This window comes from Phocoena sinus, chromosome 10 (assembly GCF_008692025.1).
Source record: "Phocoena sinus isolate mPhoSin1 chromosome 10, mPhoSin1.pri, whole genome shotgun sequence".
Taxonomy (NCBI): Eukaryota; Metazoa; Chordata; class Mammalia; order Artiodactyla; family Phocoenidae; genus Phocoena; species Phocoena sinus.
In genome coordinates this window covers 27,388,411-27,405,437 of record NC_045772.1, presented here as the reverse complement: position 1 = coordinate 27,405,437, position 17,027 = coordinate 27,388,411, and the positions used below count along the sequence as shown (strand labels likewise).

At 41.1% G+C, this 17,027-nt stretch overlaps 1 protein-coding gene across 2 annotated transcripts; it reads left to right on the top strand.

Moving 5' to 3' along the window:
- The first annotated feature begins 112 nt into the window (after positions 1-112).
- Positions 113-16,633, top strand: NUDT4 (nudix hydrolase 4). 2 transcript variants are annotated; one of them, XM_032645298.1, is made up of 5 exons: positions 113-617; positions 10,673-10,783; positions 11,570-11,614; positions 13,453-13,537; positions 13,816-16,633. In XM_032645298.1, exons 1-5 carry the CDS (start codon positions 519-521, stop codon positions 14,016-14,018), a joined length of 543 nt encoding a protein of 180 aa, XP_032501189.1. In that variant the 5' UTR covers positions 113-518; the 3' UTR covers positions 14,019-16,633. The 2 variants fall into 2 exon arrangements, with proteins under 2 accessions (XP_032501189.1, XP_032501188.1); XM_032645297.1 differs by having other exon boundaries at positions 13,450-13,537.
- The last annotated feature ends 394 nt before the right edge of the window (positions 16,634-17,027 follow it).

Below are 17,027 nucleotides of genomic sequence, written 5' to 3'. Positions count from 1 at the left end.
CACCTCAGCGGTCTCGGCACGCAGGCGCGGAGGCGCGCGCAGAGCGGCGCGCCTGAGGGCGGGGCGTGCGCGGTCCCCTTAAATACGGCGGAGGGGGCGGTGCGAAGCTGCCGCGGCGCTGCTGCCCAGTCGGTGCCAGTTCCTGCCGCTGTCTCCTCGTGGCGTGGTCCTCGAGCCTCGCTCTTTCTCTGGAAGCGGCTGCGGCGGTGGCGGCGGCTGCAGCAGCAGGAGAGAGCGGAGGCGAGCGGGCGGCGGGCTCCATGGAGAGCGGCGGACGCCCGGGAAGAGGCGACGCTTCCTCTCCGGCACCCGGGCTCCAGTGACCGGCGCTCGCGCCCAGCACCGCGTCGGAACGGCCGCCGGCTCCGGGACTGACCCGGCCTCGCTGCCCTTCCCCGCGCCGCCGCCTCGCCTTCTTGCTCCCCGACTCGCCTTCGCCCCCACTCCCCGGCCGGGTGGCGGCGGCCAGGTCCCCGCGGCGGCGGCCGGAGCAGCAGCGGCAGCAAGAGCCCGCCTCTATGATGAAGTTCAAGCCCAACCAGACGCGGACCTATGACCGCGAGGGCTTCAAGAAGCGGGCTGCGTGCCTGTGCTTCCGGAGCGAGCAGGAGGACGAGGTGAGGGCGGTCGGCGCGCTCGGTGCCCTCCTCGGGGGCGCCGGGGCGGGGTTGGGGTGGGTGTTCGGGCTGGCCGGAGTAGGAGGGTCCTTGCCCTTGCCCTTGCCTTTTTGCATCCCCTTCCCAGTGGACCCTCCGTCTGGCCCCAGGGCTGGAAGGGATTAGCCCACTCCCTCCTTCTCTCCCGCCCTCCCTCCCTCCTTCCTTCCTTTCACTGGGTTGATTGTGGAAACAAAGGGGCTCGCCCAGCCCTATGCTCTCCCACTGGGTCGTGGTTAGGACAGGAGGCCGAGACGCCTCCTTGCCCCAGGAAAGGTCCCGGGCCGTCTAGGTCCCGCCTAGGGGGAGTTACCACTTTAACCTGCGAACTGAGCGTGGAGCGAGATAAAACCTTGAGTTGTAAACAGAGAGGGTAGCAATGGCGTGAGTGTTGCAGCCCAAGCCCGTCTGCCTCTGTTACATTTTCCTCCCGTTACAGCAGTTTGCGGTTTCAGTTAAATGTAGGCGTGATTATGGAATATCCAGTCCCCGTGCTTTAAAATAAAAACTCATTCGATCTAGTTCTGTCATTTCCACTTTCAAGTGGATCCTTTAACTTACAAGCACTTGGCATATTTATACTTGATTTTTTTTTTTTAAACAAGGCCTACTCTTGGAAAGTTTTCTGGCTATAGAATGATGGGTAGTGAAAAATGTGGAGTCACACCAGAAGGGAGAAGATGGACTAGAGTTGGGCAAAGTTGCCATTTTCAGACAGTAACCTCTAGCTCTCTGCATATTTATCAGAGCTGCTTTGCTATGTTTGGCTTGACGTCTGGAGAGAAGCAGTCTTTTTCTAAAAGGAAGCAGCAGTCAGTCTTCTGTAATTCACCCATCAGCATTGGGTTGATAGTGAGGCCGTTGAGGTTTTCCTGGAGAACAGTTTTTATTTATTTGTTACATTTATTTAATTTAAAAATGGTTCACTGCTTTAAATTTCCATAGAGCAATAATAGTCGATTGGTAGCCGATGAAAATCTTTTAGCATTGCCACTTCTAAAATGGTTAGACAGGGAAAGCATTAACATTCTGAGTTCTACTTCCATAACCAATTATGTCCAATAAAATTACAAGCTAAAGCTGGAGACGGGAATTTACTGGCTTCCTTATTGCCAGTCCCTGTAGTTAGGGTGAGTATGACATAGCGTACTCTCAGTGGCTTAGTTGTTCTTACTATGCTAACAAAGATCAAAGTGCCTCAGAATGGTGCTCTTCAAACTCTTGTCTTGCCTTTATATTTTGAAAAGAAACCAAGCCCTTTAGTGCTGATCCGGTGCTCAGTTGGGGGTCTCTAAGTGGTTAAACTTAAATTCCAGAAGAGTTTTCAAGGGAAATTGGTGTCTTTGAACTGGGCCTATTTAGGAGAGCCAGAAAGTAGAGAGGGAAAGGTTTTTAGCATTTACAAAGTCAACAAGTTTTAAGTGCATTCTGTTAAAAAGATTAGAAGGTCCTTGAGGGAAGGACCATGTTAGGACAAAGCAAACTTTGAATATAAAATAATACAGTAGCCAGAAGTGATCAAGATAGGTCAAGAATCTTACCTGATTGGCTCCCTATTGTGTAATTATTTTCTTAGTTGGGTGCTTACTAGGTGCTGGGCACTGCCTGAAGACCTTTAAGTTTGTTACATTTAATCCTCTTAGTGCAGGTTTATAGGTGAGGAGACAGTTGAAAGCATAAGTACTTTGCCCAAAATGACGTAATTAGGAAGTGGTAGAGTTGGAATTCAGCATCGGGTCCCTACTCCTGATTCTGGGCTCTTAACACAGGGCTCAGTCCTAGCGACTGGGCACACGAGATTTGCTTGAATGAGTGAGATTTTGTGAGGCTGAGCTTGGAAGACTTTGCGAAAGTAGTGACTTTGAAGTCTTGCCATAACGTGAACTTGGAATTCAGGCTTTGTAAAAACAAAAGTTCCCAGGGGAAGATATGGGAAATGGGAGGAAATTGAAATGATCTGTATTGTGTGAATGGTAAAGCAAAGTCTGAGGAGAGCTTCAGAAGTTAACCTTACCAAATAAGTGAGTTTTTGGGCTTTGAAATTGTTTCTACTGTAATAAATGCTAAATTCCTAGCCTCTGGTCGACTCAAGAGACCAGTGCCATTATAAAATGAAGTAAAGAGCAAGATTTGGAGAATTTAGTAGATAAGTTCATTGCATAAAACTTTGACAACCTGGAGGTTGTGAGACCAAGTGAATCGGTTTGTTAGAGAATATGCTCTTTAATGTCTGGTTTAGATCTTCAAGATCTTCATTTCTGTAGTTGTGTTTATAGAATGTAAGTTGAAATAAAATAGTAATTGCCGTTTGACCTTCAAAAGCTATGCAGTATTCTAGTCTGGCTGTCTGTACTGAAGGGGGTCTCAGTAGACCTTACTTTAGAATAGGTTATTGTAGGAAGGAAAGATGTTCTAACAGCAGGAGTCTTTATTCTTTTGGGTGTGGTTTTATGTACTTTCCCATTGTATCTCTTTCTGCCCTGTGAGCTAAATAATAAGCATTAGCATTTGTATAGGAAGAAATTAGGCAGCAGAAGTAACTTGTCTCGAGGTCACAGAAGCTGGCAGATCATTTTGAACCCCTTTATTTCTAAATCTCATGTTCACTTGATCCTCTCTCCAGCTAGTTATTTCTGTGGGGAACCACCCTTACTTTTGACAGTTGGGCTTCCAGTCAAGGCAACAAGTAAGTGTTCCATAGAGTAGCTGAGATACTCTGCTTGTGCAGTGAAAGTGGACAATACATTCACAAAAGGTAACCCGAAATGGATTCCATTGAACATATTTGCATATATGATAGTTGGAACAGGGATGCAAAGATGAAAAGTGTCACCTGGTAAGGAACATGCTGTACAGCAGGAGGTTAGACAAATAATTGATAAAAAGGAAATAAAATAAGGTTAAAAGTACCATCAGGTACTCCAGGGTTAAGATTCAACGTGAGTCATTTGGAGTTGGATTTCAGTGAGTGGGAAAGGAAGGACCAAGCATCACAAACAGCAAGACTTGGGGCTGTGGTCTAGTTAAGCTGCAGCTTAGGATAGCATAGAACAAATCATGGATGAAAAACAAAGAGTACCTTAAATGTAAGGTTAAGGAGTTGCTAGGCAAGAAAAGAACTCTTACTTTTGGACAAGGAATATTTTGATTTTAGATGTATTCAAGTTTGAGAATGATCTGGCAGCAAAATAGGCTAGAATTCTAAAGAGAGAAATAGAAATGACTTGATCCTGGGTGGAATCCAGGCACAGTTGCAAGTGGGAAACATAGACAAAGAGTCTTAAGAACTTCCATTTGGACTTTTTGTTCCAATTAACTTTTTTTTTTTTTTGTGGTACACGGGCCTCTCACTGTTGTGGCCTCTCCTGTTGCGGAGCACAGGCTCCGGACGCGCAGGCTCAGCGGCCATGGCTCACGGGCCCAGCGGCTCCGCGGCATGTGGGATCTTCCCAGACCGGGGCATGAACCCGTGTCCCCTGCATTGGCAGGCGGACTCTCAACCACTGCGCCACCATGGAAGCCCCCAATGAATTTTTAAGCTCCCTGAGCCAGGGGCTGCATTCTACAGATAGTAGAATCTCAATGCAGAATGTATGTTTCCAAAATGTCTGCATTCTACAAAATCATGCACTAAAACTAAGACTTGCTGGGAAGAGTAGAGTCTCAAAGCCTACGGAACTCTAAAACCAGAGCTCTCATAAACAAAAACTAATATTAATACTTCTCCCTACTAGCATTTTAACCCCTAGGATCAACAATCCTTTTCAGACATATATTCTGGGACTCTTACTTCCTTAGAGATTTAAGTCCTTGAAGATGCTTCAAATGGAAACCACTTTCATCAGAATTAACTATCCAAAGGTAGCCTTTTCTAAATCCAGGAAAATGTCACCAGCCCTCTTCATCCTGGCCCGCAGCTCTCCCAGACCTAGAGAAGGGCTACTTCGCCTACTCAGCCAGCCACTTCCTTCAAGGGAAGGCACTTCTGTACGATTCGCCTCTGGTTTTATTCTTGTGATTTTGGTTTAGCGCCAAGGCATTCTCTAATTTTGTAAAAGTTTACCTCATCACTTCAGAACATTAACATGCTAGGAGAAAAAGTCATGGTCAACCCAACTTACCATTATCTACCAATCCATATAATCTAATTTGGGTTAAACACATTTTCAACACAATACACTGTTACTTCTGATCTTCTTATAGCACTCTGCCTCTATAGCCCAAAAAAGTAGTACTAGTTTGCTTAGTAATAGCAGTTGGTAGTGGTTAGTGGATATAATAACTATTGTTGTAACTTACTATCTTTTAAAATGTGTATGTGTGTAGTAGGTGTTCCTAATATGCTGCGGGCCTAATTTTGGCTAAATGCCTATGAAACAGTTAAGTACGGTAGAGCTAGTTTTAACCATTCATGCTATCCTTATTCATGATAATGTGGGAGGAAAGAACAACAACCCCAAAACAGCTTCTAAATAGCTACAATTCACAAAATAAAATTCTTCATTCTTAGATTTAGGCATCACTTGAGGGGTTCTCTGGATAGCTTTGTTTTTTCTAGGAAAGAAGCGGTAGTTTGTAGTGACTAGTTGTTTGTGGCAGCGGGCCATGACCCAGAGCGGTTCTAAGGGTAAAAGCTGAAACACGAAGGGCAATTTGGGGCCCCTTGGTGTAGGGAACTAACAATCCCATGTACCTCCAGCCTCTGAGGGCATGACTGCATTATATAGACATTGAACAGCGTTTTCTAGTTTACACGCTTTTACGCATCCCCAGTGAGGAGGACTTGGCAATATAGGGTATAGAATCTATATTATAGGTTATTCCAATTCACAGACAAAGCTTTGTCCAGCAAGACTCAGGACTGGTTCCAAGTGGACCACTATCACTATACTGTTGCTACTAAAAGTGAGGAATACTTCTGTTCCAAATCTTAAAATCTTAGGTATCTAAGAAAAAGACAAATGTGAGAAATGACTTCTCAACAATGCCAGGTGAATAGTGTTTTATTCTGATAAATTGCCCAGTACATGAAGAGGGATAAGGTCTGATAGTGCAGTAGGAGGAATGCTGATATGAAAGTGGTCAGGTTGAATCAGGGGAAGAAGTGTCTTCACTTTTCACCACTCTAATGCCATTGGCTTTGGTGTTTGAGTGTGATTCAAGTCCAGCACTGCAACTTGGTGGGTGGACTAGCCTCCTTTTTATAAATCTTTCCTTTGGTCTCAGCTTTGGCTTATCTGGAAGGTTAAAATGTTTACTTTCATCTTTGTCATCTTGTCACTAATGTGGTGACAGACTGTCAACTTGTTGGGTGCATAAAATCTTATATGCCTAGAAAAGTAGTTGAAATGGAATTTAAAACCTGTGAATGACCATGTATGGCTCTGTCAGCTGTTGATGTATCCTCTTACTGAATAAGCTTTTGTAACCTATCCTTTGTTTTTTTTTTTTTTTTTTTTTTTGGCGGTACGCGGGCCTCTCACTGCTGTGGCCTCTCCCGCTGCGGAGCACAGGCTCCGGACGCGCAGGCCCAGCGGCCACGGCTCACGGGCCCAGCCGCTCTGCGGCATGTGGGATCTTCCCGGACCGGGGCACGAACCCGTGTCCCCTGCATTGGCAGGCGGACTCTCAACCACTGCGCCACCGGAGAAGCCCAACCTATCCTTTGTTACTTCAGTAATACTGTTCTTTTTTTTTTAAAGCATTGGTCATTTCCTTAATAAATAACGGTAATATATAAGTATAAATATATTCATATCCATATATATGTTTAGTGGTAAATATCAGTAGACTTACTTCATAGCAACTGCTCTGTACCCTCATCCCTTTTGTCTTTAACACCTTATCCCCACTCCCTTCACTCTCTCTCACTTCCTTACAGTGTAGATTGTTTTAACCTCCAGCAAATTTCACCACTTTCTCTCAGATTTTGCATCACAGACGTCTAAGAGGCAACCTAGGATTTTGGAGCCTGTAAAATTATGGATTCTTTTTGGAAGTCTGAGGGAAGAAAGAAGTTTGTAAAAGTTAATGCAACCATAGAATTTAAAAATTGTGATAAGCATTATTTTGAGACAAAGTATAGATGGAAGTGGATAGTCTGAGAACCCTTTTCTCTAGAAGTTTTTGTTTGTTTTTAGTAACACCATTCTTAGAGCATTAGTTAGCATTGCTAAAGCTACATTATAGCTCTACTACATTGGGGATGTTATAGAATGTTTAGATGGCTTTGCAGGGGGTGAGAGGGAGATATTGAATAATAATGCTTTGTGATATGGTTCTATAGGTTTTGATTCTTCCAATGTGTAGAAGGGGTTTTAATTGTCCTTGTTTCTGCTTATGGTGTTCAGATTTGTTTCTTCTACCCTGGCAGACCTCTGCCATAATTCTGTTGATTCTTGTCTATGGAATATATCCCTCAGTTCTTGCTCTTTTTTTTTTTTTTTTTTTTTTGTACGCGGGCCTCTCACTGTTGTGGCCTTTCCCATTGCGGAGCACAGGCTCCGGACTCGCAGGCTCAGCAGCCATGGCTCACGGGCCCAGCCGCTCCGCAGCATGTGGGATCTTCCCTGACCGGGGCACGAACCCGTGTCCCCTGCATCGGCAGGCAGACTCTCAACTGCTGTGCCACCAGGGAAGCCCTCTTGCTGTTTCTTAATCACCATCCTCCTTCCCCCCCACACCCCCCATGTAGCCTTGACCTCATTTGAACTCCAAATAAAGTACTCAGGACGAGTAGGCAAGTACTTAATAACATACTGGTTTCCAAATCTGTACCATCACCAAAGGCTTGTTATCAGATCTCTTAAGTTAGTTGTTTAGATGCTGATCATCTAAACATTAGATGGTATACCTTAGGTATTACTCATTTTAAATTGACCATTTTTTTAAAAGATACATTTGAAGTTAATGGTTTAATCAAATTTAATCACTTTGGAATGTCAGGAGACTCTTGCAGCATCATAAGTTCTTGATTTCAGCTAAATCATTTGGAAGAGAAGCTTAGTCATATGATAGTGATCTCCTGTAGATAAAGATTTGGTTTTAAATCGGAAGCTTAAGTGTTAGTTCAAAAACAGGCACAGACTGTACTAATTGTTTTTCAACATTATTAACCTTATGTAATTTAGTTCTTAAAGACTGTCTTGGTCAAATAGGAACATAATAGTCATTGACCTAGATATATGACGCTGAATTTCATTTTTTCAGAACTCAAACATTATAAATATTGATGGTTTTGAAACTCCCTGTTTACTAAATGAAGATGTACTTTTCTGGTGGCTAGCCACCTGCACTGTCCTGTTCCATTATGAAGGTAATCAAGGAGGTTGCTTAGAGAGCATAGCATTGTGTAGTAAGAACTTTGTTTGGATAATAGAAACCAGATTATCCCTAACTCACACCTAGTAACCAGGAAAAGAGGCTTCCAACTCTGTGGTCAGGACTGGTGGTTACCATTTACTTCTCCCTTGATGTAAGATATAACACTTTGGTACCTTAAACATTTTTGTTTTAACTTAAAAACTTACATTCATTTGCCAGTCTTGATAATAGGGTCAGAGTCTTTGAATACCGTAGATTCTTGGCAAGTCTCGTTTTTGAATAAAATACAAAGGTGAAATCTGATTTGCAGTTCACTTTGTACAGAGTAGAATTTTAACTTTATGGATTTTTAAAATTTCCTTCTTGTAGTCTTTTTTTAGTATCTCATCCATACTTAATTTGATAGCAATTTTTTAAAATGTATTTATTTTTATTATTTATTTTTGGCTGTGTTGGGTCTTCGTTGCTGCATGCGGGCTTTCTCTAGTTTCAGCAAGCAAGGGCTACTCTGCGTGCTGTGTGCGGGCTTCTCGTTGTGGTAGCTTCTCTTGCGGAGCATGGGCTCTAGGTGTGCAGGCTTCAGTAGTTGCAGCACATGGGCTCAGTGGTTGTGGCTCGTGGGCTCAGAAGTTGAGGCTCGCGGGCTTCAGTAGTTGTGGCACACGGGCTCAGTAGTTGTCGCTCACAGACTTAGTTGCTCCGCAGCATGTAGGACCTTCCCAGACCAGGGCTCGAACCCGTGTCCCCTGCATTGGCAGGCAGATTCTTAACCACTGCGTCACTAGGGAAGTCCTTGATAGCAGTTTTTAATAACACATTTTTAATGAATCTTTGCAGACCCATTTTTGGTAATTCCTTCTTGCTGTCATTTATCATTAACTGTCAGTAATTATAAAAACAAGTACAACTGGCAAAATTTGGGGAGCAAGCTTATCTTTTTTTTTTTTAATTTATTTATTTTTTGCTGGGTTGGGTCTTTGTTGTGCTCAGGCTTTCTCTAGTTGTGGAGAGCAGAAGTTACTCTTTGTTGCTGTGTGCTGGCTTCTCATTGCGGTGGCTTCTCTTGTTGCAGAGCACGGGCTCTCGGCGCACGGGCTTCGGTAGCTGTGGCTTGCGGGCCCAGTGGTTATGGCTCGCAGCCTCTAGAGCACAGGCTCAGTATTTGTGGCACACGGGCTTAGTTGCTCCGCGGTATGTGGGATCTTCCCGGACTGGGATCAAACCCGTGTCCCTTGCATTGGCAAGTGGATTCTTAACCACTGCGCCACCAGGGACATCCCAACAAGCTTGTCTTGATAGGCTAATTCAACTCAATTGGTGGGAAAGCAGAAGAGCTAGTAATGGCCAACAGTGAGTATTTAGTCTAGGATCTAAGGTATTTAATACTAACACTCAACAGTCTTGAAAGGATAGTTACTTCTTTTTACAGAGGACGACACTGGTACCCATCACCGTGTGCATCAAGGAATGAAACACATCTTGTTTATGATTAGTAGAGTTATAAACATCTTCAAGTTGAAACCTGTGCTTTCTAGTTCTTGCTAGATTTGTTTACTCTGGCTCTTTAGTTTCTAATTTTGATACATAAGCCCTATTTGCTAATACTTAAGAAAGCTTAAATTTAAGGCTGTCTTACATTTTACTTTACCAAAATTGCTATATTTGGACTTGGTGGTTCCCTCAGTGTCAGCCATTAGTACTTTAGCTAAGGCTTTGTCAACTGTTGGGTTCATTTACAGTGCTTTCTCTGGACTTGCCACTGTTCTGCCAGTTATATACTTGGAGGAGTGATGCTGGTAGGAGCAGTAGAGTCCTATCCAGATCAAGAATGAGAGAAACGGAGCTCAGATCACTGGAGCATTAGTTGATCCACTGCTCCGTGGTGATGGTGTGTCCATAGGCAAAGGTGTGCTGCTTTTTTTCAAGTTGAGGGGGATTGTGCACCTGGACAGGTGTTCCCTCATCTTCCAACCCTGTTTTAGAGGTTTGGGGGAAAGGTGGGACTTGCTAAACTACTACTGTCAGCCTGGAACTTTCCATTTGGGGAAGGTTGAGTTCTGGCAACTCAAGTAGGTGAATTTTGGGCTGGCTGTGAACTCCTGAGGGCCATCCGTTCCTCTGGCAGTAGGGAGGAAGCTGGGCAGAAAGCTGGCACAGTGTCAGAAAACCAGAACCTGCATTGGGGATCAAGCTTTGCTCTCAGTTGATTGATTTCTGGTGAGAATTCTTTGCATTTACTTGAAGGCAATATACTAAGGTAATTTTGCAGACATTTTTGTTGAAGTTGGTCAAGATGTTACCTTCATGAACATTATTTGGTTATTTATCATAGCCTTTCTCCACCCCCCCAACTTCGGTGAATTCTAACCTAACCTGGCACACAAATTTTCACTTATAGGATGAATATATATTTCCTGTTTCAGATACCATTAAAAAGTGAACTAATAGGATACTACTCTGTGATAATACAGTGTTTGTTTTTGTTTGTTTCTTTTTAAGTGTGTGCACATTTCAATCTTAATGCTGTTCTTGACCCAGATTTGCAGAGTTTCCTGCAAAGGCCAAACAGCGTTTTAGGCTTTGTGGGTCATACCGTTTCTGTTGCAGTTGCCCAATTCTGCTGTTGTAGCATGGGGAAATGAATGTGAATGTGCTTCTGGGGCTGGGGTTTACAATTATGGTCGATCTTGCAGGTGCTGTTGGTGAGCAGCAGTCGGTACCCAGATCAATGGATTGTCCCAGGAGGAGGAATGGAGCCCGAGGAGGAGCCTGGCGGTGCTGCTGTGAGGGAGGTTTATGAAGAGGTAAGATGAAGAGTAGCATGTTCTGGGTGAGATTCACAAACAAGGCACTTTGCTGCGTACACCGGGGAGAAGGCAAGAAGACAGGCAGATCCCACAGGTGCTGTTTGGTTGTCTAATTCAACATTTTAAAGCATGTGACTACAGCTAGTGCTTTGCTAAGCAGGTTTTTTTTTCTACCTGGTAAAAATAGACAGTAAGTCTGATTGGTGATCAACATATAACATGATGGCCTTGCCCCAGAGCAAGGTTTGTATTAACTGAGCAAACATGCACAGAGACATTCCTCATATGCTACAGTTCCTTTTCAAATGAATAAAAAAGCCAGTTGCTTTTATTTTACTGGCTTATTCTTAAAGTTCAGTAAAATAAGGGCACACACGTGCACAAAAGCACACTTGGCCTGCCTGTCTTCTCAAACCTGATGAGAGATAGAACTTGCTTTTACTCAGGGGCAAAACAGCATAGATCAAGTGCCATAAAAACTTGAACAGCATTTAGGGCATAAATGAGAAGTGAATGGTAAGGCTCTCATTGGGTGTTGGTGCATAATTGGAAAGGTTTCCTAGAGACGGGTCTTAAGGGATGAGCATCCTCTAGGAGACAGCATGTGCCAGTTTGTTATTTTGCAGTATGGGTTTGAATGGGGCACACACTGAAGTTCCAGTGTCACAGTACTAGGTAAAAGGAACAGGACTGTGCAGTGGAAGTGTAACACATAGAAAATAACTTGCATATAAATTTTGTTATGTAGAGGTAAAATTTTTACATTTCATCTTTTTTTAATAGGCTGGAGTCAAAGGAAAATTGGGCAGACTCCTGGGCATATTTGAGGTGAGTTACAAAAGTAATCCTCATCTTGCTGATGATAGAATTGATGATTTCTTCCTTCCTAACAGGCCAGCAGCCTGAACTAGACATTCCTCTAAAACTATCAGTAGGCAAGCAAGTCATAAGGATTAGGAGGGAGGGAAGTAAAAGCTGCTTGACTTTCGTATACCATGAATTTTATACAGCATTATTACAGTGGTAATTTGTTTTATATGACAATGCAGTGGGGCTGATATAGACAGACTTACCTCTTGGTTCACTGTATACAGTTTAGGTATAGACTTTTTAGGAGGTGATATCCTTAGTATCACCTAAGGGCTTAGGTTTCTAATGGATAGTGTCTTGAAATGTACCCTTTGTCTTCAGCATGTAACATTGGGTGATATACATAATGACTTTATCCTGAAAGGACACCATGAGGATGCAGAACTCAGATACACAGACTAGATACTAGAAGCGTAGAATTTTCTTGTATAATTTGTTATGACTGAAGTCAGAATGGAATTTGTGGAGAGGAAATTTGGAAGTGACAAGTATTCTATGGAAGGTGGGGAGAAATGAGGTCAGGTCATGAGACCCAAGCTGTTCTCAAATATATTTTCATCCAAAATTCAGACCTAGATACATGGTATATCAGACACATTGTGACTTTTTTTTCCCTACTTTTTTTTCCTAAGTAACACTTAGATACTATTTAAGTGTTAGTTTAGTCCTGCTGGTAGGACTATGTAAATACAGTCCTTACAGATTTTAATTTTAAGCCTTTTACAGGGATTCAGAAAAAATTCTGATTGTACAGCACTTGATAGAATTGATGACTTCCAGAATACAGTAATTGTTAAGAATAGAGTTCTTAAGATAACTATTCAGAATTTTGCAGAATTCAGCACTTGCTTTAGCCAGTTATATAGCACCATCTCCTGGTTAAACTGGAAAACATATTGCGAGTTTTCTTTCATTCTCAAAGACATAAGACACTGAATGAGTGGATTGCTCAGGTGATTTGTGGTAGAAAAAAAAATAGGGCAATTATCTAAAGTCTTAGACTATAGCAAACAAGGCTAACTTTAGTCAAGATGAAGATGAGCCCCTTCATCTTAAGGCCAACTTAGGTTTAATTTTGAACCTAGAGACAAGGCTAGGCAGCAGTTTTAATATGGTTAAAAATTGAGTTTGGGCATATAGGACTAAAATATCAATGTAACGTTCCAGAAATGGACTATCCTAGGTATTATTCTCAACCTTTGCTGTGCATAGTTCACCTGGAAGCTTTTAAATACTTAGGCCTCCTCTCAGACTCACTGAATCAGTGTCTCTTAAAAAAAATTTTCATCCTGGGTGATGAAGTAGATGGTCAAGGTTAAGAGGCCCTGGTCTAGGTTAATAGGGCTGTGCTCTGTATGCATCTTGTGACCCTCTAAGAGGCATGTTCTAAAGGAACTGGGGCTATTTGCTCTTCTACAGAGGTCCTAAAGGAAGCAGTTTCCATAGTCAGAAAAGACTGTTGGGATTAGCCCACAGGAATAGGACCTAGGATAAAGATGACAGGAATGCAGTTCTTTTAATATAGATTCCATTCCAATCTTAAGATTTTCTTTATGAAAATTGTCTAATGGACAGAAATCAAAGTGCTAAAAGTTTAGTATTGGGAGCTAATTTCACCATTTTAAATACTTTGTCTCATATAAACTCACTTTTAGGCTGGGTTATATGACTGAGTATACTTGCCTATATTGGCAAATAGACTATGCTAATGTATGCCACACTGAACTTTTCACACGAAAATGTGTATATGGCTAGCTCTTGTAGATTAAAATGCTTTTCTTTTTATATTCAAGCAGAACCAAGACCGAAAGCACAGAACATATGTTTATGTTCTTACCGTCACTGAAATATTAGAAGACTGGGAAGATTCTGTTAATATAGGTAAATTCCCTTTCCTTTTGCTATCTGAATTCTCTTAATTTAAATACTACATATGTGTATTCAGTTTTCATCTTAAATTATGTTGGGTTACTTTTTAGAGAAGATCAATATACATCTCCAAATTTGAATTATCTTAAAATTGTTCCCCAATATATTGTTGTCTAAGCCATTCCCAAAAACATAGTCATTATTTGTGGAGACAGTTGAGGGGGCATTGTTAATAGTGTATAGCTTTTTAAAATTGACCTCATTATTTTTTATTTCATACTGTTTTTTAGGAAGAAAGAGAGAGTGGTTCAAAGTAGAAGATGCCATCAAAGTTCTCCAGTGTCATAAGCCTGTACATGCCGAGTACCTGGAAAAACTAAAGCTGGGTTGTTCTCCAACCAATGGAAATTCCACAGTCCCTTCCCTTCCAGATAGTAACACCCTGTTTGTAACTGCTGCACAGACCTCTGGGCTGCCGTCTAGTGTAAGATAGAGAGAATTGGAAGGACCTCTTCCACCATGTGCAGTCTCGTGGGCAGAGGCTTTATTATCCTTGGCAAACATCTGAATGACGCTTGCAAACTGTCTGAATTTGCCATGCAGGATTTTCAAACAATCTGCATGTTTTTCAGATGCTTTCAAATCTTCTTTAAAAAAAAAAAATAGTGTAAAATATTTTAATAAGCCAAAGCCATGTGGAATTTTTTTTTGGATGCCTTAACTGTGCCCCCAGCCCACCAACCTTATTATTTTGGTTGGCATTTTCACAGCATTTTTTTTTTCAGTTTTTTGTCCATTTGATGTCAGTCTGTGGTTTTTGTCAGATCAGCTTATTTGTGGGTATATTTTTCCCCTAAATTGTTTTCTCTTTCACAGTATTAACATATTCAACAAATCCTTCTGTTGTGGGAATTTACGACAGTAATTCTTGATATTAAAGCAGTCCATCAACCCAAAAACTTGTTTCATAGGATCACAATTTTGATTCATAGATTCCAGATTTGGACTATTTCTATATGGCCCTATTTTCCGGAATTTGTCAGCTCATTTGTGTCAGTTTTCACAACCGGTATTATGTCCCTAACTACCTGATATGGCCAGTTCCCTTAAAACTCAATAGTCCTTTAACACAAAGTTTAACTCTGTAGAGCTGGTGATTGTTAGGCAGGTACAGTAAGCAAAATGCATGTAGTACATAACATCACGAAAACCGTATTCATGGAATTTGAGTTAGCATGCTCCATTGCCGATTCCCTTCATCCATAATCTCTCTTTACACAGAATACATGAGAACCATATTTCCTTCAATGTAAATTGCTTTTAAAAACATATTTCCAGTTTTTTAATTCAGTGACATCTCTTCAGTTAAACTTGCTGGTTACCACCTTAAATGCCAGTCAGTGCTGACTGCATCACAATTGAGTGAAATGGCCTCTTGTTCAGCTGTTACAGACCTAGATTGTTAAGGCACCTTAGAACATCTCATCTTTTACAGCTGGTTAGTAGGTACTATTTATCATATAACTAAATATTGGGGCACTGGAACATACCTGAATTAAGAATTGCTTTGTCTTACACTTGTCTTTATAGTCACTTAAATCCAAGAATCCCATCTAAAACACATAAATACCTTGTCTGAAACACCTATACTTCCCTGACCAAGTCAGAAATGAGGTGGGGGCAAGTGAAAGATGATTCCATATGTAGACATTCGTTAGCTTCTTGTAAATAATTGTAACTGGTGGAATATAAAGTAGAAAATAAGCATAGTTATACATTTGTTCTATAAATTGTTAACCTTTAAAAATATAATTGCTGCTAAAAATAGAGTGCTGTTACACTTAAGGAAAATTGGTGCCACTGTTTTGAAAATGAGATCTTGTGCCATAAATGCAGCTGAACTAAATATAAATATTAGTTCACAAATTAATGCTGTCAAAGGAATGAGTGAAGTAGAAAAACTTTTAACCAATGCTATTTCATTCTAAATTATGTAGTGTGATCAAACATGATCATCCAGAATTTTTATATTTTTCTGTGTACAGAGGTTATGTATTCTGGGTGTTTTTTTAAAAGGAAACATTTTAAATCCCACAGATTGACACTTTGTATCAATCTTCGATGGACTAAGGGTTTTTTCCTCAGTGATCTCTGAAGTTCCTTTAAATTATATACTTAACACAGCAGAGAAACTGGATTGTTTTTGTATATAAGACTGTGTACACCTGAAATGTTGTCAGAAGTACTGGGAGTGGGCGGGGAGGGCTGGGTATCTTGTATATGATATTAGAAGTAATGATGCATGAACTTATTTTATAAACCCTTGGACTATGTATTTGACATGTAAAATATGTACAGTATTAATGTCAGCCATTTCTTAAAAGTGAGCCTATAAATATTGTTGTATAATTTTCTTTGGTCAGAAACATTTGGACTAAGTAGTGCCACTGGGTCGGGTTTTCTTCAGTGCCATTTAGCAAACCACCTGTCTTTACTATGCAACTAGCAAAAATTTGTATAATGCATCAGAATATTTCAGTCGTCACACTTTAAATTTCACATGAAGGGTTCTTCACTATTCTTTTGGAACCCAGCCTAGCAAAATTAGAGGAAAGGCGCTAAGGAGATTTATTTCTGTTAAGAGAAAAAAGCCTACATTTGCAGACTCAACAGTTGAATCTACTATAAATAACAAACACTGTCTACTATCTCAACTCTTAAAAGTTTACAGTGTTGGGACTGTCATTTGTGCTTTCTGTGGGGTAGTTGGATAAAATTGGGCAGCTAAAATTTTCAGTTCCGTGTGGCTCCTAAATTTTAAAAAGTTTGTAAGTTGATTCGCAGACACAAAGTAGCAGCTATCTTGCATGTGTGTTGTTGGGTTTTTGTTTGTTCGTTCGTTCGTTTGTAAACCGGTGAAATTTTCCAACCAGGCACGTGCCATTCAATTTTCTGTTGATCATATAGTTGTATAAAGCAGCAAAACTGAAGGGGGAATGATTGTTGTATACACTTTAAATTGCTTTGCATGGTCTCATTTGAGATAATTGGTGTAAGAATCTTGACTTTTTTTATATTTGGAAACATCAAATAAAAAATGGAAATGAATTTTTTTTTAACATATCTTAACACTGTCCAAGTGAAAACTTGTCTGGCATTCCACAGTAACAACTTTACTGTTTTCCCATGGGTGGCCATATAATTATCTCTTAGTAGTAGTTCATTTATACACTTCCCTTTTATGATCCTTACTAGTGGAACTGAGTTAAAAGGAACAGCTCACCAGTAAGGTGTTGCCATTACTCTCCTAATGTATGTTTTCCATCTTATTGGACACCAGTCATGCCACTGTGGTTGTCTTATTTATTGCTAGTCCCCTTTCCTAATGGGGTTTGTGTTATAATTATTTTAACAATTTTCAAGGGCTCTTGGCTTATTCTGTGAGTATTTTGCTGTAATATGTTGCAGACACTTTCTACACTACCATCACATTATTTTTTTT